The 22,605-nt window shown below is 42.7% G+C and overlaps 1 protein-coding gene across 3 annotated transcripts in view; it reads left to right on the plus strand.

The window, feature by feature from the left end:
• The window catches only part of MAMLD1 (mastermind like domain containing 1), a 660,207-nt gene that overhangs the window by 545,002 nt on the left and 92,600 nt on the right, over nucleotides 1-22,605 (plus strand). For 2 of the 3 annotated variants that reach the window (XM_043974332.1, XM_043974333.1), the window contains one exon: nucleotides 16,278-16,596. The exons of the other annotated variant lie outside the window; for it this stretch is intronic. In XM_043974332.1, coding sequence (XP_043830267.1) covers nucleotides 16,582-16,596 — 15 coding nt within the window. In that variant the 5' untranslated portion in view covers nucleotides 16,278-16,581. The remainder of the gene's footprint in view (nucleotides 1-16,277; nucleotides 16,597-22,605) is intronic. 3 annotated transcript variants of the gene reach the window in all.

A 22,605-nucleotide genomic window follows, 5' to 3' on the forward strand; every position in this document is an offset into this window, starting at 1 on the left:
AACACATTTCTCAAACCTCTTTATTTCTCTTCATGGAAAGAAAACACTAAATAATTTATAATAGCAAGAACCCCACCCTTATTTTTAATCTTAGCTATTTAAAAACAAACTATTATCATTCTGGTTAAATTAGAAAGATATCTACTTTTTTGCCCTTTTCAAATATTTCAGGGAATTTGCAGTTTTATCTGCTGTTTGTAGACTTGCAGAATATGAAAGCAGGAAGAAACTTTAGAGAGAAACTCTTCTAACTCCCCCTCTTTTTTTTTTTTTGGTGAGGCAATTGGGGTTAAGTGACTTGCCTAGGGTCACACAGCTAGTAAGTATTAAGTGTCTGAGGCTCGATTTGAACTCAGGTCCTCCTGACTCCAGGGCCGGTGCTCTATCCACTGCACCACCTAGCTGCCCCCAAACTCCCTTATTTTTTAAAGGAAAAAACATGAAGCCCAGCAGGAGAAAGCATACCTACTCGACTCCCTTCTGCCTCCTGATTTTATGGGGAGGGGCAAATTGAATGGCTCCCTTGATTGTTAAAAGGGTGAATTACTCACCTCCACTTCTCCCATCTCCTATCCCCTTGAAAAAAAATCATTCCAAAATGCTCTAAAGTCACTAGTTGTCCAGTGGAAAGAGTACTAGACTTGGAAGACCTCAGTTAGACCTTTAGCTCTAACACTTATTAACTTTGTGCCTTTGGGCAAGTCTTGGCCTCAGTTTCCTCATGGGTCCAAATAAGGATGCTACCACTTCTACAGAGTACTGTTGGTATTGACTTTGCTCTCTGACAAGTGACTTACAAGAAAAGAGTGTTTATTCCTCCTCTTTCTGCAACATGTTCACTCATGGCCTAACAGGAAATGTTGAGTGGGATACTCTTGAATTGCAATAGGGAAGACGCACTTGTTTTAGATCTTTCCATGTTCTGTACTTGATGTTTTTGCAACCAAGAACTCTGAGGCAGCCTTATTAGCCTTGTGTCTATGGGTAAGGCACTTACCCCTGTGAGTCTCAGTTTTCTCTAAGGAATGGGGATAATTACATCTCTAGTACCTCTACCTCACAGGGTTCTTGAGAGGGGAATGCTGGAAGCCATAAATGTCAGCTGCTGTTATTATTCAAATCCAAACTCAGAACCTATGGCACTTGAGGTCTAATTGAAAAGAAAACATTGTTTTTGAATAATGGTGAGATCCTCAGAGAACCACTGGAAATCATTGTATTTTCAATAAATAGACCTATTTTTAAGACCAACTTTATAGAAATCTGTTCCTTTGTCTTATCCCAACCCCTCAAACAAAAAAGCCAGGAAACCCATGGTTCATTTTTGTGTTGTGGAACACTTTGTCTTGTCTCAAAGAAGCCCTTAGTCTTCAGGCTGTTGTCACCCATGAGAATACTCTGTTAGTTCTTTAATATTTTATCACAGAAAACTGTCAGCAACCTCTAGCTCCTAAGGTCCTTACAAAACTTACCCTGTTTTAATTATCCCATGTTTACTGGCTCTGCGAATATTGTTCTTTGATCCCCTCTCCCTGTTCCCTAGACTTAGGGGACCCTATTAGAAGTTTGTTCCCCTTTAAGGGAAGCATGGAGGTATGGCACTGAGGATGCTAGGCCAGAAGCTTGGAGTGCAATGGGACATTGGGAAAACTAACCTCTCTGCACCTTGGTTTCCTCATCTCTAAAATGGGAATGTTAATTTTTATATTTGCCTCACAGGATTTCAAGGATCACATGAGGTAACTAACATATGTACACCCCACCCAAGGAGATACATATGGACCATTGGTTTCATTGATGTGAGAGTCCACGGTGAGGAGCTTCCCCTACCAATGTGGCAGCTTCCCTTTGACTTAGTTGCTTAGAGCACTGAGAAGTGACTTGCCTAGGGTCTCACAGCTGCCCTGGTTAGAGCAACACCTGCAACTGAAGCTTTAGCTTTTCTGCCACGATGAATCTTGCTTTGAGATTCCAGATACTAGATGAACTGCTCTTCTCAGCAAAGGTACAGAAAATCCTGTAACCCTAATTGCAGAAATGCAGACAATGTGGCATGGTGGAGAAAGCGCTGCACAGCCATGCAGGAGATACTGCAGTTAGTCCAAACTAACTTTGTGTCTAGTCTCCCCTCTGTAAAATTTGGGCTATTCCCTGAGGGACTCTGGACAACTTTCTTAATCCTCCTGAGCCTCAGTTTCCTCCTCGGTGAAATGAGAGGATTGAAGTGGATGGCCTCTGGGATCCCTTTCATCTCTCGAGCTCTATCTCAGAAGCTTCAAGGTCCTTTCAGCTGTCTAATTCATTGAAGTTGAAATATTACAAAATCAGAAATCCACGGTACTCCCATGACACTCTGAGTCCACATAATCTCACTCCCCATTTAACGGAGTGCACAGAGGTGACAAGACTTGCCCAGGGTTATAAGGTTCGTGTGAACCAGGATGCCAACCCAGGTATTTTAACTCCAAGGCCAGCATTCATACATTGCCACTAAGGCAAAACATTGGTTTTTGTGGAGATAGAAGAGCAGCTCTGAAAAAAAAGAAGTGATTCCTTCCCTCAGTTTTTTTGGCCATGCAGCCCCAAACAAAACTGTCTGCCTAATTGTGTTTTCAGACTGACGGGACTGGGACTTTCGGTGCCGCTTACTGAACAGAGTTTGCTCATAGATGACTCTGCACTTACTTGTTATCTCTTACGGTCATGCATATTAAAATGGAAGTTGAGGTTATGCTACAGGAGTTAGGAAAAATGTGATTAAACAAGACTATTCCTTCTAAACAAACACCATCATTAACACTTGTACATTGACCCATCTACTCTTAAAAAAACCAGAAAAGTTGCCTCTGGGCACCCAAGCAAAGCTATGCTTTAGAAAGGACCACTGATATCCAACTGTTGTCCCCCGAATCCTTTCTTCTTTTGCTGGGAAGAAGGATTAAATTGATTTGTGTAGGGTAGGAATTTCAGGCTCCGTGGACTTTTTTGTTTGTTTGTTTGTTTTTTAGTGAGGCAATTGGGGTTAAGTGACTTGCCCAGGGTCACACAGCTAGTAAGTGTTCAGTGTCTGAGGCTGGATTTGAACTCAGGTACTCCTGACTCCAGGGCCAGTGCTCTATCCACTGCGCCACCTAGCTGTCCCTCCGTGGACTTTTGATGTTATGACACGGATGATACCATGGAAAGTGTGTTGTTCTTGGAGCCAAGGAAGACCAGGGTTCAAATCCTACCCCAAGGCTTACTGTCTATTTATGGGCAAATATGAAATGATTTATGTAAAATGCTTTGTCAACTTTTATTTTATTATGATTGGTCTCCCAAGTCTTCCTTTTGGTTTTCTAGAGCTTTTGTAGATAGAAAGTATCATCGATTCCTAGAATGTTAGAGCTGGCAGAGACCTTAGAGATTTAGTCTAATAACTTTCCATGTTTTCCACATACACTGCGACCCCCGAATTTAAAGATATGGAGAGAGGAGTGACTTGGGTCACACAGTGAGTCATTGGCATAGCCCAGATCACTTTTTTAAAAACTAAACATTGTTTAGCTCAAGTAGATTGGAGCCAGTTACAAGAGAGAACTTGGAGGTGTAGGGATGACTGATTACATTGTAAAACTATAGTAGCGAAAGTAAGTGTTGTATTCTTATCTCTCTTTTTAGATTACTCTTGCCTCTTCTCATTTAGTAGTAACCAAGAACTGTTAGTATTGGCAACTTAATTCCAGAGACTGGCAGAAAGGGTAATTCCATTGACACATTTTAGTTTATTTGGAAGCTACTCCAGATGAACACTCCTCTAATTGGTGTTAGTTCACTGATACAAAGATGTAGTCTAGAATCCAGGATAGAATTCCAGTGAATTTGTGTAGGGTTTTCATATCCTAAAGCTCTCCATTCTGATAGGGCAGCTAGGGGTTTCAATCCTTGTCAAGTGGAGGATGTCAACAGTTCTCTATGAGAAACCCTGGCTCTACATGCTCTTTGTCTGATTTGCTGCCGTCACTGACACGACCCTTCTGCACCTCCTCTGCCTTTGCAATTCATAGAATTTCAATATGAATATGGCCTGGTTCCTCCAGTGAGTAGTGGGTCAACTCATTCGCTTGACAAGAATCCCATATTGAGAGTACTCATAGTTAAATTTGTCTACCAGTGTTCTAAGATCTGTCCAATCCTAGTAGAGTCTTCCCCCTGGTCTACCACTCTACGCCCATCACAGTGTAAAGGGGCTGCACGGGACTGAAGGTACTTTTGCGGGTTTGTCCATTTCATAGTTGTGCTGTGGCCCAAAATAATTACTCACTCAATGGCCGGCTTTTTATGGTAGCATTCACATTTTAAAAATCTGATTATAATAGATGAATTGGCAGGCTGTTTCACCAACAGAACTTTTAGAATGCTAAGTTGCCTCTTTTTAGGAGTCATATAAAAGAATCACTATTGGATATTAAGACTTGAGGGATTTTAATTGGAGGGATAAGACTGTGGTCCAAAGAAGCTGCTTTGAAATATCTTGTTTGTGGAAGTTACAGAAACTTTAAATAGATCTTAATTCACACCAGACTCAAAACTCTTTTTACTAATAAGTCTCTAAAATGATTGATCAGCTATACAACCCAAGAATCCAGAAGTCCATAGCTTAGATGCAAGGTGGTAACATCGATGACATTCTCAGAAATAATTTTAAAAGTATATTAATTGGGAGCAGCAGCCTAAGAAAATTCTGTGCGTTGCAATAAAATGGTACTTGCCCATAATGGTCTGGTCCAAGATAAATATAGGAATGGCTCACAAGAATGGGTAAGCAGATTTTGGGGCAAGGAAAAAACAAAAAGTATAGAAAGGAGGGAAGAGGGCATGAACAAACTACAGAGAAGGAGGCTGAGGGGACGGAAAACCACAAGGACAACATTTCCCCCAAATCCAAAGCCAGTGAAAACATGAAATATTGTTTGATGTGCTGAACTTTAGGCAAACAAGTTCCAGTCTCCTAAGATGTGCTAGACCATTGCCTTGTACCTCCCATTTGATACCTTTATCATTTGGTTAGGGAAATGTTCTAGGCCCACCTTGAGGACCCTGGCTCCACAGTTAATGGTCAACCATGTTGGAACCACTATGAAACCAGAGAGCCCTTGATAACAGTTGCAGAGATTCATAAGTGCTAGAAAACCATGGCTGACCCTAAAACTTGGCCTATGACTTTATCACCAAGGGGGCATCTGGTTGGTCATTTTTCTAGTCTCTTGAATTGTGCTACTATCCTCATTTTCTTCCTTTCCTTTCCAATATCTTCTGGGCAGCTAAGTGGAAAAAGGGAGAGACTCAGCTGATAGTAAACCAGAGCAGAATCCCTTCTAAAAGGGTTTGCACAGAAAAACTATCATGGCACATAAGTCACCTACCCAATATATCTCCCTTAGCTGCCAGAATGCCTTGGGGAAGCCTGTTGGGAAGAACTTGGAGCCTCAGTCCAAACCCTGTTCTCTAATTTACCCTTACTTAGGACATTTCTCTCATCATCTCCAGGTCCTTCACAAAGAGCCTTTAGTTCAGTTTAGCCCAAAAAACTTAAGTAACTATCCTACACATTTCATTTGCTGGTGAGGAAGAGAAAGTCATCACACCTCAGTGTTTCCCTCTGTAAAATGAGTTAATTGGCCCTTCCAGTTCTGACATGCTATGATTCAAAAAGCAAAGAGTAACTCACCCAAAGTGAAATTATAGACCACACCAAAAAGGGCAGGAAATAATAATTTTTGTGCCTTTGATCCAATGGGGTTATTTCTTAGGGAAATAACATCCATCGACATTCCAGATTATGTGTCAATCACATTTTTTCAAACTGTGTGAACAATTCAGATTGGTCATCATGGAGTGATTGAGGGCTCTATCTCACTTGTTGCCCACCCCTTGACTTTACTTATCCGGAGGGACAGCAAGTGACTTTGATCATCATTATCATCAATACAGAATTGGTAAGGGTTTTAGGGATGGTCTAGTTTGAGCCCCTCCTTTTATAGACTTTAGGTGCCCAGGAGTGAGTTCTTAGCCTGTCATAGACCCAGTTCCACTCTCTTGCTGAAAAAGTTCTAAATGATGAGGTAGGACAGATTTGGGGTTAAAATTAGAATCATAGCCTTTCCAATCTAGAAGCAATTGATGCCATGTACTACAGCCCCTGCTTGAAGCATGAATCTATCCCTGCAAGCTGGTCATCTGACCTCTGCTTGATCATTTCCAGGGACAGGAAATGCACCATCTCGTAGAGCAGCAAGAGAGAGAAATGAAGTGACTTGGCCCACTTTTTTTTTTTTCAAAATCACACTCAAAATATAAATGATCCTCCTACTAATTTCTCTGCTGTTCTAAGAGGCTTGGGAGAGAAAAGAGGACTTTTAGTGTTTTCTTAAGCAAGCATAAGTAATGGCCAGAAGAATGCTCCTGAACTCATTTTGGTTTTTAAAGTGTCTTTGCTTTTCTGGGCTTTGACTTTTTCCTATGCCTGAAATTCTCCTTCTTGCAAGCCAAGGCCATATGGCTTTCCTTCCCCTAGCAGGTGGAACTGGCTATTACCCTGAGGGGATCTAGTGAATGAGGCCAGCTAGCTCCTGACCACTAAGCTTTGGATTCCTTCTACAAAGGGAGTGGTTTGCAAATGAATAATAATGATGATATAATCATAGCTAACATTTATATAGTGCTTACTATGTGCCGGGCTCTGTGCTAGGTGCTTTAAATATTTTATCTCATTTGATCCTCACAACAACCCTGAGAGGTAGCCCCACTTTACAGTTGAGGAAACTGAGACAAACAGAAGTTAAGTGACTTGCCCAGGGTTGCACAGCTAGGAAGTATCTGAGGCTGGATTTAAACTCAGGTCTTCCTGACTCCAGGGACAGTTGGTGGCTCAATGGATAGAAAACTGGGCCTTGGACTCTGGGCAAATCCCCTTAACCTCAGATTGTCTGACAAAATGGATCCACTGGATCCCCTGGAGAAGGAAATGGCAAACCACTCCAGTATCTTTGCCAAAGAAACCACATGGACAGTTGGTCCACTGGATCATGAAGAGTCCAACACAACTAATTGACTAGACAACGATGACAATGACAACAACAGCAACAACTTCCTGACTCTAAGCCCAGTTTTCTATCCACTGTGCCTCCTAGATGCCCCAAATTGTCTTGCTATTCCTCCATCTGTGTGCTTAAGCATTCCTGGTGTAGTAGAAAAAACACTGAGTTCAGGGTCTTAAAGACCTGGGTTTAAATCTGGGTTTTGCTACCTACTGTCTGTATGGCCTTGGGCAAGTTACTTGCCTCAGTTTCCTCATCTGTAAAATGGACTGGATAATCTATTAAGGTCTCTTCTGACTCCAAAGCTATAACTTTCTAACTCTCAGCCTCTAGTCTTAAAAGCAGAGATGTCATGTAAGGTGAAATACCTGCTCTGCATATGGACAGCTAGATAGGCAACTGAAGCAAGAGGACTATTTTCCTTGCTTTTGGGCAGTACCCACTGCACTCAACCATCTGGGCCTTCATGATTTGTTTTTCTTAAGGTATTGGTCATTAAATGAGTGTTTCTGAGAAATGGCAAGGTTAACAATGATCAGAGATTCAGGTAACATCTGAACTGAAAGGGCCTTCAGAAAGATAACCTCCTCTAGGACCCAAAATGAAGCAGTGACACACCCAAGGTCACACAGAAAGTCTGTAGCATCGCCATTAGTAGACTATGGATCTCCTAACTCTCCTTCAGAATTCTTTTTCACCGACCTGAATTGCTTTCAACCTTCTGGAGCAATCCGGGAATGCTGCTATATAGTGGCACTAGGTGCCCCTAGACTTGGAAGGGCCCCCGTCTAAGTTTGATATAAAAGGATACAATCAATACCCTTCCCTATCAAAGAAAGCTAGCAGATCCTTCTGTCACACTAAGGTAGAAAAGATTGTAGGCAGCTTAAAGCTGCCCCTCTTCCCCCCCCCCCCCCAGTTATTTGCATTTTCACAGGAATAAAAGCTTTTGTATTTATTTCTTCAAGGGGATAGTTTTAACATAGAAGGGCTGGCCTCTGCTGGAGAGGATTGCCTTGGGGTGAGGGAGAAAAGGATTCTGGGTTGTCCTCCTCTTTCTTCCGAAGCCTAGCCAGCCCCACTCAGCAGTATTTTCCCATCAAATAACATGTAGCCATTCTAGAATCCCTCCTGTTCAAAGAGGATTTGCTGGAATGAGGCAGGAACTTTTATTTGCTCTCAAAGCTAATGTTTATTTCTGGAGTCCTAATTGTAGGGATGGCGGGATGGTTGGTGGAAAGTGTACTGGCTTGGAAATCAGAGGACTGAGGTTCAAAATCCCACTCCTGCCACATAAGCCCCGTGTGACCTTGGGCAAGTCAGTGCTCTTCTTGGAGCCTCAGTTTCCCCAGCTGCCAAATGAGGGGGTTGGACTAACTGGCCTTCAAGATCCCTTCCAACTCTAGTGCTATGATTTCTATATCATAGACCTATAATAGACAGCAGTAGCCAACACAGAAGATCCTCCCAGTGTTGAATCAGTCACTACAAACCCAGGAGGGTGCTGCCTTCTGGATCTGAGTAGCATTCTGGAGTTGAGGTTGGCCTCTGTTAGATTCTGACAACCCCTCTTCCTTCCCTCATCCTCTTATCTCTTTCTGTCCTTTTCACTGCCTTTTTATTTCCAAAAGTGTCTTCACAGTCATTTTCCTCTAAAGACTTAGTCATGTGGTTTCAAACCCTGTCACTGTGAAAGAATTCTAGAGTGCCCATAGACATTTCTAGTTAGGTTAGGGTTTAGCTGCAGGAAGCCTGGCCTGGCAATCCTTTAGAAATCAATCAACAAACATCTGTAAAGTGAGTGCTGTGGGCTGAGCACCAAAGAACTGGGGAGACAAAGACAAAAATGAAACAGTTCCTGCCCTCGGGGAGCTTCTGTGCTAACTGGGAGCTATTTAAATATAGAAGGGCTATATACAAAATGAATACAAGGGAGTTTGGGGAGAGTGTAGCTGGACTGAACTTGGAAGTAAACCAGGGATTCCAAGTGAGAGAGGTGAAAAGGGAATTTATCCCAGTGTTATGGGGGGAAATGGGGTACGGGGTAGGGTTGGGGTTCTTAAGAATTCCTCTTTAAAGAATTACATCGTCTTGCACACAAAAGTAGTTAGAATAAGGTGGTAGTTTATTTAGGGCCAAGGGAAGGGAAGGGTGGGGGGAGGGAAACCATGAAAGAAATCCTTGGACTTTTCATGGGGAGATTGGCATAAAGCACATGGCTCAGAGGTACCAAATCTCCTCGAACAGGAGACTGGAAGGTACTTTTATAGAGGACTGATGGGGGTGGACCATCTGCCCGTGAAAAGTTCCTTTAGTGAGAGAGGACCATCCCCCACTGGTGGTAGCTGGGGGAATTGGGTGAGGAGTGGAGGACCATCCCCCACTGGTAGTGACTAGAGGAATTGGGTGAGGGGTGGCTACAGATCCCTCTTCAGAACACAAAGGCCGCAGCCACACCCAAACTTATCTCCCCAGGGATGAAGGGTAGGAATCTGAAGCTAGCTCAGTCTGATTTGGTTCAGCTTATCTCTCTAGGCGTTATCTGTCCTCTGGTTTAGTTTCTCAAGGAGAAGGTTCCTTGATGTGCCCCCAGAGAAGTTCTGGGGTGCTCTGCACCCCGTGACACCAGGAATGAGGCACCTGGTTCAGGTCCTCATCCCCTCTCACCCTGACTGCCACAGTGGCCTCCTCCTTGGACTCCCTGCCTCCAGTTTCTCCCCAGCCCATTCTCCACACAGATGCCAAAGTGATTTTCCTTAAACACAGTCCTTGTCATTTCCCTCCTCACTCAACTCCAATGGCTCCCTATTGCCTCTAAGATCATATATAAATAAATGTCTCTGCTTAGCTTTTAAAGCCCTTTACAATGTGACTCCAAGATGTCTTTCCAGCATCACTGGACATTAGTCCCCCTCTCCCACACTGCAATCCAGCCAAGGTTCTTCACACATAATGCTCCCTCTTTGGTCCCCAAGACATTCCATATCTGGAATGCCCTCTCTCCTCACTGCTACCACTTACAAACTTTCTCTTTTCTTAAAGACACAGTTCAATAACTGTCATACATTCTTGATTCCCCTCATCTACTTGTGCCCTACCTCCCAAGCTACCCTGTATTTAATTAATCTGTATTTCTTTATGTTCATTCTGCACATTCTTATATATGTATTTGTCTCCCCTGTTAGAATGTAGGGTTTTTGTGTGGAGGGATATTTTTCATTCCTTGTATTCTTATCCCTGCTGCCTAGGACAACGCCTGGAACATAGTAGGTGCTTAATGAATGCTGTTTGGTTGAATGGTTGATTAGGAAAATTACTCTGGCTAGAGGATGCGGGATGGACCAAAATGGGGAGAAACAAGGTAGGGAGACCACTTAGGATGCCATTGCTGTAGTCCTGGCGAAAGGTGATGAAGGGCCTCCATTAGGGTAGTGGCTTTGTGTATAGAGAGAAGGGGTTGGTTATGAGAGATGCTGTTAAGGTAAAAATGGCAACTACCACATTTGGCAACTGATATGGGCGAAGGATAGTGAGGCATTGAGGATGACTTGAGGTTGCAAAGCTAGGGTACAGGGAGGGATGATGGTGCTCTCAATAGTCACTAGTAAATTCTGAAGAGGGGTGAGCTTTAGAAGAAAGATAATAAATTCTATGTTGAACATGTTGGGTTTGTAGGGCAGCTAAGCAGCACAGTGGATAGAGCACCAGCCCTGGATTCAGGAGGACCTGAGTTCAAATGTGACCTCAGAGACTTGACACTTACTAGCTGTGTGACCCTGGACAAGTCACTTAACCTTCATTGCCTCCCCCCAAAAAATAATAATGCCTCAAAACATGTTGGGTTTGAGATGCCTACAAGGCATCAGGTTAGAAATGTATAACGGTCAGTGAGCAATATAGGACTGGCATTCACTAGAGAGATTTGGGTCTCCAGGGATGAGAAACTGATATGGTGGCTTTTTGGAGGGGCAAAGTGGGTAGGTGGAGATTCTTCAAGCTGGTCTCCCTTAGTAGCGGCAAAAAGGCTCATTACACATAGTTGTAAGTGAGAAGTAACTGTTTATTTTGGGATCCTCAAGACCATTTAATATACCTTTCCATCATGGTGAGTAGTTCTCCTAGCCTAAACAGGTGAAGGGAAGTAGACCTGTCTTTACTCAATGAAATCAGTTTTCTAAGGTGCTATTAAAACCATTTTTTCTAGTTTTCATGACTCATAGATGCAGGAGTGCATATGTTTAGAGCTTGAAGGACCTTTACAGGATATCTGGTCCAAGCCTCTCATTTTGCAGATGGAGAAACTGAGGCCTAAAATGGGGAAATGACTTGCCTGGGGTCCTGCAACTAGCTAGGGGCTGATCTGTCACATGGATTCCAGGTGTCCAGTTTCTTGATCCAGCGTTCTCCCCATCGTACCATTCCATTTGCCAAGCTTGGAGGAGCATCCCTAGATACCCACCTTCCTTGGCTTTGCTTACAACCCACCAGACATCGCATTCTTCTTTAGTTTTTTGCTGCTTTTTGCTTTTTCTCTATCGCGCCCTGTTCCTGCTACTTCAGAATACTGATGACAACTCCTCCTTTTTTTAAAAAAAATGTTTTATGGTTTACAGAGCAGTTTCTTCACAGTAGCCCTGGGAGACAAGCTAGGCAAGCAGTAGTAACCCCCCCCATGGGAGAGTCCCGGTGTTCTTGCACAATTGTGGCTTTTTGCTGTTTCCTCTGCTGCTTGCCAGAGCCCCTACTACATCTGAGAGGGCTATCAAAAGTAGTCTGATTCAGGGGGTGGGGCAGGGGAAGCATTTTCTTTGTGATTCAAGCAAATTGGATCTTGCTTCTGGATAGGTTCATCCATCTAGAAATACCTTGAGACTAACACAGTTTTGTGGCCGTTCCCTGCCCCCTTATCTCTGAGAATTGGGTCTGCCTCTCCAGTCTTACAGAGATCCCAGCCTTGGGTAAGAAAAGCCCTCTGGATACAATGGATTCCACTTTGCTAATTAGCAATTGGCAGGCTAAATTTGAACCATGAAACTGGGAGGCAGTTTGGCCTGAAATGCTTGCTCCAAAGGCAAAGAAAGGAGAAAGCCAGTGGACTCTGCAGCTTGGTTAGCATGAAGTAAGTAACTGGTTCAAAACCAGATTTTTGAACCTCTTTTTTTCCTCCTCAGTGGGAAGGAAGGTAAGCCCCTAGGAAGATCTGAAAGTTTGAGGAGAAGGCAGTCACATGACAGGGAGCGCTGAATTTCACAAAGTGCTTTCCCCCAGGATTTCTCTGAGCTTTTTTTATTATAGGAGCTAGGCTTCAGAATTAGAAGGGAACTTAGAAAGATCCTCAGCTGCAGTATTTTCCCCAACTGATCCGGTCACAGAAGACTGGGGCCTGAAAAATATCTGTGGAGCCCAGGAATTCTAGTGTGAAGAAATCTGGAGCTATTTACCTCTAGGATAAAGAGCAGGGGAGGGGGGAGATGGGGATAGGGCAGGGCAGGGGAATTTGGGAGCAAAAAAAAAGAGCAAAAAATTGTTGCACATAATTTTTGTTCCTATGTCACTAGATAGTGTTTTCAGGGGGAGAGTGTCGCCGGCCGTGGTGGTGGGTTCTCATGGAACCTCCTTTCACATGGCTCATAACCCAATTTGGGAAATGGGCTATGGAGGTTGCATCAGTAAGCCATTGACATAGGTTGCCCTGAAACTTTGAAATATGATCCCTTGGTGGTCATAGATAATGGGAAAAGGAAGTTTCATGGTGGCATTGAGTGAAATAGCTTAGGCAAGACTATGAAAAACATTTTGGTCAAGGAATGGAAGCTCTGGTAGAGGGCCCTTTGAGACATCAGTCAGTTTGCCTTCAGAGTATTCACTTACTTTCAGATTACATTGATTTTTAGCAAATGCGTACAATCCATTTTAGATTTTAGTGCTGCGCGAGAGCTTCCGCTTTTCCCTGTGGCCAAAGGTCCTCTGTAGTACTTGCTCCGATTTGTTCGATGTATTTTTAACTTTGCCTTTTCATCAGCTAGATGTCTTGGGAAAAATGCTTATTGCCTACTCACCTGAAGGTGGGTAGGCTCTTTGCCATTGATAGCACATGCTGGCTTGGGCTATTAGTGGGTAGACTCAGGAAAGCTAGACTCAAAGCTGGAGGTTAGAATGACTGTATTCTTGGTACTAACCCTAAGTCTTTAGCCCTCGAGTGAGACCTAGAATTGTTCTGCCTCCTTTGGGTTTGAACCTAACTTAGATGCCACCCTCACCACCCCTCACTTGGGGAAATTGCCCGGTTTCAATACTTCAACAAGCCTACTTTGGAAAAGAATAAAAAAAATACAATCATGGAATCATACATCTATAGCTCAGTCTAAGGTCTTCTTAGAGATGGTTTAGTCACAGAATTTCTAAGTTAGAAGAGACTTTAGGAGTCGTGTAGGTGAATACCTATATCAGAATCGTCCTTGCTACCACATTCCGAACACAAGTGGTCATCTAGATTCTGCTGGCAGACCCCCATTGAGGGGAAACCTACTTCCTTCCTATATCAACCCAGTTCACTTTTGTTGTTTTTGTTCAGTCTTGTCAGATACTTCATGACCCCATTTGGGGTTTTCTTGGCAGAGACACTAGAGTAGTTTGCCATTTCCTTCTTCAGCTCATTTTGTACATAAAGAAACTGAGAAAGACTGGATGAAGTGACTTGCCCAGGGTGACTTACAGCTAGTAAGTGTCAGAGGCTGGATTTGAACTTAAGATGAGTCTTCCTGACTCCAAGCCCAGCACTCTATCTACTGCAGTGCCACCTAGTTGTCTTTACTTCAAACAGAAATTTGCTTCTTTGAAATTGATACCCACTGTTCCTAAATATGCCCTCTGTGGCCAAGCAGAAAAAGTCTAGTCCTTTTTAGACATGCTAACCCTTCAAATTCTTCAAGACAGCTATCTCCTATTCTCCGGGTCTTCTTTTCTCTAGGCTAAATAGCCCCATTTCCTTCAGCTGATACTAAGATGGCATGATCTCAAGTTCCCTTACCATTTAGGGTCCCTATTTTATGGGTGAAAAAAAAATGAGGTCCAGAAAGGTAATTTGCCCAAGGTCATATTTATCATCTGGTTTGATGTACAGGAGGGGTGGAATAAGGGCTTAATAGAAATGAGCATAATGCATGTTCCAATGAGATAAATACAAGAGGGTTAGAATGGCGTGGACTGGAAGATCAAGAAGGGAGGGAATCATGGAAGGCTTCATGGAGAAGATGGCATCCAAGCTAGGCCTTTAAAGAATAAGAAGAATGGCACAGGGTTGGGATGTAGGGGAAGTCCCTTACAGGCACAGAATTGAAAGACTGCACACAGAACAGAAGTGGGAAAGCATGAGCTGTCCACCTGGGCTGCATCCTAGAGCACTAGAAGGGGAATGATGTGAGGTGGGCTTGAAAAGGTAGCTTGGAGACTATGGAAGACTTTGCATGAGTTGCTTATTTAATTTTTACAAAGGGTTTTGAAGAGAAAAGCAGAGTTCTACGAGTGCCTGACTTACTCTTGTTATTCTCCTCCAAGGACAATGGGTAGGGATGTTCTGGGCCCTGCCAAGTTGTGATTTGGCTTTTGCAAGTACAGGCAATAAAATGAACATTCTAAAATGATCCAAACAACTTTACTAGTCCAAACGCCTTTATTTTTGAAACATTGGTTTATTTGTGCACTCTCAGTGAATTGCCCATCTGTATGGCCCTCAGACCCAAAGGAAGCATTTTGTTTGTGTTGGTGTTCGTGGGAGCTTCCAATGAATCCTGTCAATGCATACCTATTTTCTGAGATAGGGTCAATATGTCATCTGTCTATAGTTTAGTAGACAAAACATGAGGAGCTCTGAGGATCAGAGAGGTTCATGACTTGCCCGTGGTTGTCCAGAGACCATCGGAGTCAAAGCTTGAACTCGAGATCTTGTTAACTTGAATCCCATCACTTTATCAAGATACCACACCAGTTTTATCCTCCTATTTCAATCTGAGCCACAAATTTGCAAAAATGAACACTGTGGAAGCCAGAGAAATTGCTCCCTGTCATTGAAATAGGAATGGTTTGATGGGTATGATTGTCGAAGCAACTCAAACTCTGTGTGTTGGGGGCCATAGTCCAGACACCCCCAGAGAGCTGAGATTCAAGGCTTTCCCTTCCAACCCAACAAATCCAGTATCAATTTAGGCTGCTGAGTTTGCAGCTTTCATTGACCTAAAGGTTCTTGGGAGGGAGTTACATAAACAAGCAGATCCATGAGCTTCTTACCAATTTCTTCTTATGAAGAAATAGAATATGATAATACAATGAAAGGAACCAACCTTTTTGAGACTGAAAGTTTAGTTAAATTCTTGGTTGTGCAGGAGTTTCCACTAAAAAAGTCCTATGAAAATCATGGGTTTCCTTGTAAATGTCTCTTCCAAGGGAATCTATGCTTTGATGTAACAAGGCATTTTCTTAAACCTTCTGGGGGGGAGGGGTTTCTATTCCAACATCATTCACCCAGATTGTTATTTTTTCTAACTTGGAAGTTGGTTATCCTTTTTGTTTTAAATCATCCTTTCCCCCAGAAGGATTTAACATTTTGGACCTTGTTAATGCCATTGCAATACATTGGCTGTCGTAGAGGTGTCAAAGACCTTATTGCCAGGACCACTATTCCTGTTTAAAGGTGAAAATGCCACAACTTCCTTGGAGGAATTGTACCCTGTTGAGCACAGGGGGCCTGAAACCCTTTGGCTGAAGCCCCAATTGGTCTAGATTTCTAAAATGACTCACCTTGACAGAAATCTTTACCAAAAGGGTTCCATTTTTATGTATTGATTTGGGTTTGGTTCAGTTTGGTTTAAAAAAAAATCAATGCTAGCCTATGAAATCCTTGAAGACAGATGCCTTTTCATTTTTGCCTTAGAGCCCCAATGTCTTATACATAGTAGGCACCTAATGAATGTTTATTGAATTGAACTGAATAACTGCCCCTCTCTTCCCTCCCCTTCCCCCTCCTCCCCATCCCCAGCCATATTTTGTAGATATTAAGAGATTGCTCCCCCTTCCCCCTAGAAACTAGGCTTGCACTATAAGTTAGAGGGTCACATTGCAAGAGTAGCTCGTGGTATATTGCCTGTGGTCTGGAATAATCTTGCTAACTGCAAGTCCATTTTTGTCATTTGGTTTCTGCAGAACCTCTTAGGAATCACAAATCAACTGGAGAAGCTCTATCTGGGGTCATTATAATGACTCGCCGATAAATGTACAAGTTCTGCCGGAGGCTGTCCCGAGGCTGGCTGTTATGTGTCTGGGACGTTGTCACTACATCACACACTTCCTCGATTTCAGGATTGCCCTCTAAGCCTGTCTAATGGGATTCTCTGTTGCTGACCCTGGCTTACTCTGACCTACTTCCTTCTTCTGTCCCAGCAAGCTGTCAGCAGCTATCAGAGCACCAGGAGCCGAAATCACCGGGCACTGAGGGGGAAAAGCAAGGATGTCGCTGGTGAATGTAATTAGCTTTGTTTAACTGGCTTGTTTGCTTTGTAAATCCCTAAATTTGACGAAAAATGATGTGAAGATAAAGTCAGCCATTAAAAGCGTATGATTCAGAACCTTATGAAAAGTCAAGAGCTTTAAAAGCACACGGAAACATGTTTGAAAAACCAGAATACATTATCAGTGGCAACATAGACTTTCAATAAGAGAAATCAGAAATGCTTATTCTGTAGACAAGACTTCATTTGGCACCAAATTGACATCCCTAGGGTTTTTTTTTCTTTTAACTCAGTGAAAGAAGTAGTTTCTGGGTTCTGTGTCTTCATATCTGACACAAGTATACACAAGTACACAACAGATATAAAGAAGTTTTGAATCCCCATACTTAACATCATTAACTCACATGCACACACATGCGCACGCACACACACACACACACACACACACACACACACAGGTTTAAAGAAGAATTTAAGTGTCCTTTATAGCTATTGAGTATTTCAAAGTTCTCCTGACTTCTCCCTCTGTTTCATCATTATCTATCACCTTCATAGCCTTTGTGTCATCCTGATCCTTTCCCTCACCAATCAAGAACTTGCCTTCCAGTCGCTTAAAACTAACATCTCAAACTCTTCTTTCCCCCTCTTACCTCCTCAAGACTCTGTCCCACTCCATCAATCCAGTTCTCAACCGTGCGTTGCCATGTGGCTGTTGCTTTATTTCTGACATTTCAAGCATCCTTGGGTCTCTCTCATTCTAACTTAACTCTCCCTTTTGGGCATATCTCATTCCTGCCCTTGATTTTAAGCTTCTTTATTCTTGATTCATTCTAGAACCTCCTCTTAAAACTACTTAACTTCATCTTCCCCTTCCCTTCTAGGAGTTCCTCAAAGTAAGTCTGTCATTTATGCTATCTTGGTTGGAGGTAAAAGGTCATTTTAAAGGCTCGATGTTCCTTAGCCTTTGAACCCTCTGGTCCTGGTGTCTTTTTCCATACCCCTATGGACCTCGGTTTTCATAGCATTATCTTAGACTAGTTTTCCAGATTTCTCTGCCTTCCTATTCATATTCAGGGTCACCCCCTTAGTAAAACTTTACCAATCAAGTGGATGAGAGGAAAGATCAATTGCTGGCAGGCAGGGCCATGCCTGGCAGATTTTTTTTTCTACCTCAGTTGCATAGCTCAGAAAGATTTGGTTGACTCTAGCCGTAAGCCCCTACAATAGGACATGTTGACAGCACAAATTCCTTCTGCACAGCTGAGCTCTAGGGCTTTGCTTGGCTTGAGCCTGAGTCTTGAGTATAAGCCCATAATCATTTGAGAGCCGGGCTATATTTTAATGGCTAGCAGAGTCTCGAACACAGAAGGTGGAATCGTATAACTTCCAATGCCCAAGTGAAAGCCAGCCAAGATACAATCTGATAACATGATGGGTTTCTTAAATGAATATGAAATGAATTTCATAAACCTCCAGAGAGTTCACTACTATTTTAAAGGTAAAGATGTGTCAGAGCATTATAGTTTGTATATACCAAAGTTATACCAGCCAAGGGGATTTGACTGGCCCTCAACTGAACTGAAGCACACAGTGAGTAGATGACCTCTTTTATTACACCCACTCACTCTAATAGCTCTGAGCTACTTAACATGGACAAAGGGAAAGTGATAGAGGCAGAAAGAAAAAAATCATAAGGCAGGATGAACGAATGATAATGATTGACTCAGTGGATACATTCATGTAAAATTTTGTCCTCAGAGTTTTCTATGGGTATGCCCTTATTCCCAGTTGTTTGGGTTATATGACAAAAAGTAAAACAGTGGATAAAACTTCCAAGAGTCTGTAGCTCTGAAATTGGTAGAGTGAGTCATAAGATTGTAGAGTGTCAGAGCCCCAAGGGATCCTAGAGATCATATAGTGCAACCCCCTCGTTTTATAGATCCAGAAAACAAGGCCCGGAGTAGGGAAGGGACTTGTTCAGATTCACCCAGGTAGGAAGTATTCGATTCAGGATTCAAGCACGGTTTTCTGACAGCATCCCCAGCGCTTTCCCAAGATATCGCACTATCTCAGGGAAGCACACAGCACCGATATTGTTTTTTCCTAGCTTGAGCAGGCTTAATCTTCAACCCCAGAAATATGTTTGTGTTTGATTGAAAATCTGCAGTTAAATATTTATCTTTCAAGAAATCTGAGCCAACAGTGCTATTGAAGGTGTGGAAGGAGTTCTGATCCCGATTGTGCCATTTTTTTCCTGCTTTGAAATAGATTACCTGACAGTTGTAGAAGAGGCCAGCCTCAGTAGACAAGAGGAGAATCCAGGGATGAGGATGACACGCAGCAGTTCACGTACACTTGAGAACATCTCAAGTTCACTTTGTTAACTGAAGCTTAGCTCAGCACAAGCAAACAGGAGCAGTGACCTGACACAGAACAGGCCTGAAGCAAGACTTGGGCCACTTTTCTTAAACTAGCTCCCTCCTCCTCCTCCTTTATTGAAATATCAGGAGCCCCAGTGAGGCATGCCTAATGACACATGCATTTACAATGAGGCCCCAGCCTGTGTTCCTTAGGACTCAGGGAAAAGAAACTGACTGGATTGAGGAAAGATGTCTGTCTTATTAGCATTTGGGGTTTATGGGCTGAGTATTTTTGAGCTGTGGGGTCAAGTGATTTAGTCTGACACTAATGGCGAAGGTTTATTAAGCCTTCTGTTTTTCTGTCTTCTTCCAGTATAGCCCAGAAATGCATAGCTGGTTGCTTGCTAAATAGGTTAACAGTATGTTGAAAGCAGGCCATGAGAATCCACATTCACAGTTTTGAATGCGGAAATTGGCGTCTGCTCCCAAACAGGATTGTCTAATAAAAATATTAGTGTTAGCTTTCCCTTCCATCTCCTTTTGGAGCCCAAAGCTCAATGTCTGCATTGCATTTGGGTTATGTTTGTCCCAACATCGAGTTGAGTAGCTCTTTAGGAAATGACATTCCTCTTTTAATGCTTGTTTGTACACTTTCATTGAATGAGTTCTCAAAGAAAATTTTCTGGACCCACTTCAGAAATGTGTAGCTATATCTGCCTGTTCTTTTCTCTTTCTAAAGCAGGGCCAGTCTAGCCAATTGGGAACGAAGAGGCAAACGGATACAAATGAAATTGTATCCTGCAAAACCGTTGGTAGCAACCACACTGACTTGATCTCATTTATGGAATAACATTGCAAATATTTGCATTTCTCAGACTTGAGAGAATTTGTTCAGGCATAAAAGCAAGTTGCTAGAAAGGTCTAAAGGCCAGAAGACTACTGGTCTTGGAGTCAGGAAGACCTAAGTTCAAATTTCACCTCTGACACTAGTAGCTATGTGACCAAAGGGTAAGTCACGAATCTCCATGAGCCTCTCTTTCCTCGTTTGTTGTTCTGAGGATCAAATGAGATGATGTATATCAAGTGCTTTGTGAACCTTAAATGTGAGTTATTACTGTTATAAGTAGCATTGTCAGGATGTGTTTATGTTGTTATAAACCCACTGAGATCTGTGAAATGAATTTTAAAAGACAAAATAAACCCAGGAGCACTTTTTCAGGGGGTTTTAACTAAGGCCATACTTTTGCCTTAGCCATTCTAGCTTCTCCTCATTCTTATTGCTCCCCAAAGTAAATGCTTCTGTCTTTTTTAAAACCACACTTAAAAAAACCCCAACTTCATTGGGTAACTTTTTCTATCGATACAATCTTGTTTTGTTGGAAAGGTAGTGTGTAGGGCGAGGAGACAAATATGATGCAAACCTCAAAATGTTCCTTATTCAGGTCACTCTGTAAGAAGAGTTCTTCCTGACCTAGGGGGTGGAAGACCCAAGTTTGTTTCTACTCTGCCACCGATTCCCTGTGTGACCTCGGACAAGTTCCTTAACAATCCTGGGCCCCAGTATCTCCATCCATGTGTAGAACGTGGGAAGAATGCTGCAGTGGAAAGAAAATACTAGACTTGAAGTCAAAGGTCCTGAGTTCAAATTCTATTTCTACTACTTCCCTTGTGTGTGATCTTAGGTAAGGCACTTTCCTCTGAGCCTCCAAAGTTTCCTTATCTATAAAAGGAGGGAGTTGAACTAGATGACTTCTCAGGGCCCTTCCCAACTTGAAGTGTATACTTCTGTCTTTTCAGAGTTTCTTGTTATGAGAATTAATGCCAATAGCGGGGATGGCGGTGGTGAAAGCACTTAAGTGCCATACAAATGAGAGGCCTTTAGATTAAGATCTAAAGCTAACATTTCTTGAAATTGGTACTTAAGACTCCAAGTGGTTTATCTGTTCAGTTGATCTTTGGTGGCTTCCCCAACCTTTAGCTTGATAGAGAGGGAATCTAAGATAGTCACACATGGAAGTGGAGGGGACCTTAGGACCCCAGTTGAACCCCATTATTTTATAGATGTGGAAACTGAGGCAAAAAGATGGGAAGGGACTTGCCCAAGAGTTATACAGCTGATAAGTATCTGAGTCGAGATTTGAACCTAGGTCCTCGGACTCCAAATTCTAGGATCTTTCCACACTTGGATTTTTGAAGCAGTCTATAGTTTTTCAAGCAGTCACTACCAGAAAGTAGCCTCTTCTAATGAGGTTAGGCAATAATCTCATTTGGGATTATCTACCAATGGGCAGATAGATATCCATTCTAAGAAACCTTTAAATTGTCAGAGACCTGGACTGTCAGAGCTTGAAAAGATCATCTAGTCCCACCCCTTCATTCTATAGGTAAAAACACAGAGAGGGGAAGGTACTTGCCCAAGGTCACACAGCTAGTCATTGGCAGAAGAGCAGACCCCAGGTCTTGTGACTACTAGTCCAATGTTCTGTGCTTTATGCACAGGGTCACTCCTCTACCTTGCCCCTTTGAATGCCAGTGTTGGTTGCTCACCGTTTTTTAACCACTTAGCAAAGTTTGGGGTTCTGCTGGGGTTAGAGAACTAGTTGGACCTCCCACAAAGGACTATGGTTTGCTGAAACTGTCAACAAAGCCAATTGTCTTCCCTGCCCCAACACTTTCAGGAGAGCCAGTACAGGAATTCTGGGGCTAGCAGGAATAAATCACCTCAAAATCCCCCTTTTTTGTGTGTGTTGAAGTAAGGGCTAGGAACTGGAAGGGTTGGAAGAGGTAGAAACTTTGGGGTTTACTTCCATTTCACCGATGTGAACACAAATGGAAATTGACTGATTTAGGAAATAGGGAATTGAACAGGAATACTGATGGTGGTAAACAATTCTAACTCCACTTAGACACCCCTTTTCTCCAGGGTGCTCCAAGTGTTTTTATATCCTTGCCAGCCCTAGAAATGTGTGTTTGCTGACCTGTGGTGAGTGGTCTGAGACCCTGGGAACCCAGCCAGACTGATCCTAAGCAACCTTCATTTTCTTGGTCTCTCAGTTCAGGTTTGTGATACTCTTTTTCTAAATCTGTGAAAATCTCAACGTTTTTAGGATTTGATTTTAGATCTTTATTTTGATCCATCAGTTATACAATCACTCTCCACCTTGTCCTTCTACTTCTTGATTACCTGGAAACTCAAGAACTCTAATTGTTTTTAACCTTTTCAGATTGGATGAGATCCCTTTTTTGGCAGATGGCAGGTTGCATGGCGCTAGAGAAAGTCAATGAACATTTTTAAAAAATATCTTTTCAAATGGCCCAGTGCCCCAGCAGTATAGACAGGCTGAATCCAGTTTTGTCATAAGGGCCCGTGTGACAAGGTTGGTATTTTCTCCACTGCTGTCATCTCCTTTTTGGGCTCTTTTGGACTCCCAAAGTGGCAGAGAACATCGCTCTTACGTCTCAGAAAGGGCAGCCATAAGCAGTTGTCTATTGCCCACTTAAGGTTGAGTGAGTTTTCAGGAAGTGGCCAACTTGAAAAACACTTTGCTTTTGCTTGTAATGTTGATTTCTACAAGTATTGGTTCCTGTCTGAAGAACAAGCTGCTTCAAACTGCCCAACACTTGCCCTGGCTTGGAAGCCCTGGCATTTCTGATTTCTGGCCA

This window comes from Dromiciops gliroides, chromosome X, assembly GCF_019393635.1.
Source record: "Dromiciops gliroides isolate mDroGli1 chromosome X, mDroGli1.pri, whole genome shotgun sequence".
NCBI lineage: Eukaryota > Metazoa > Chordata > Mammalia > Microbiotheria > Microbiotheriidae > Dromiciops > Dromiciops gliroides.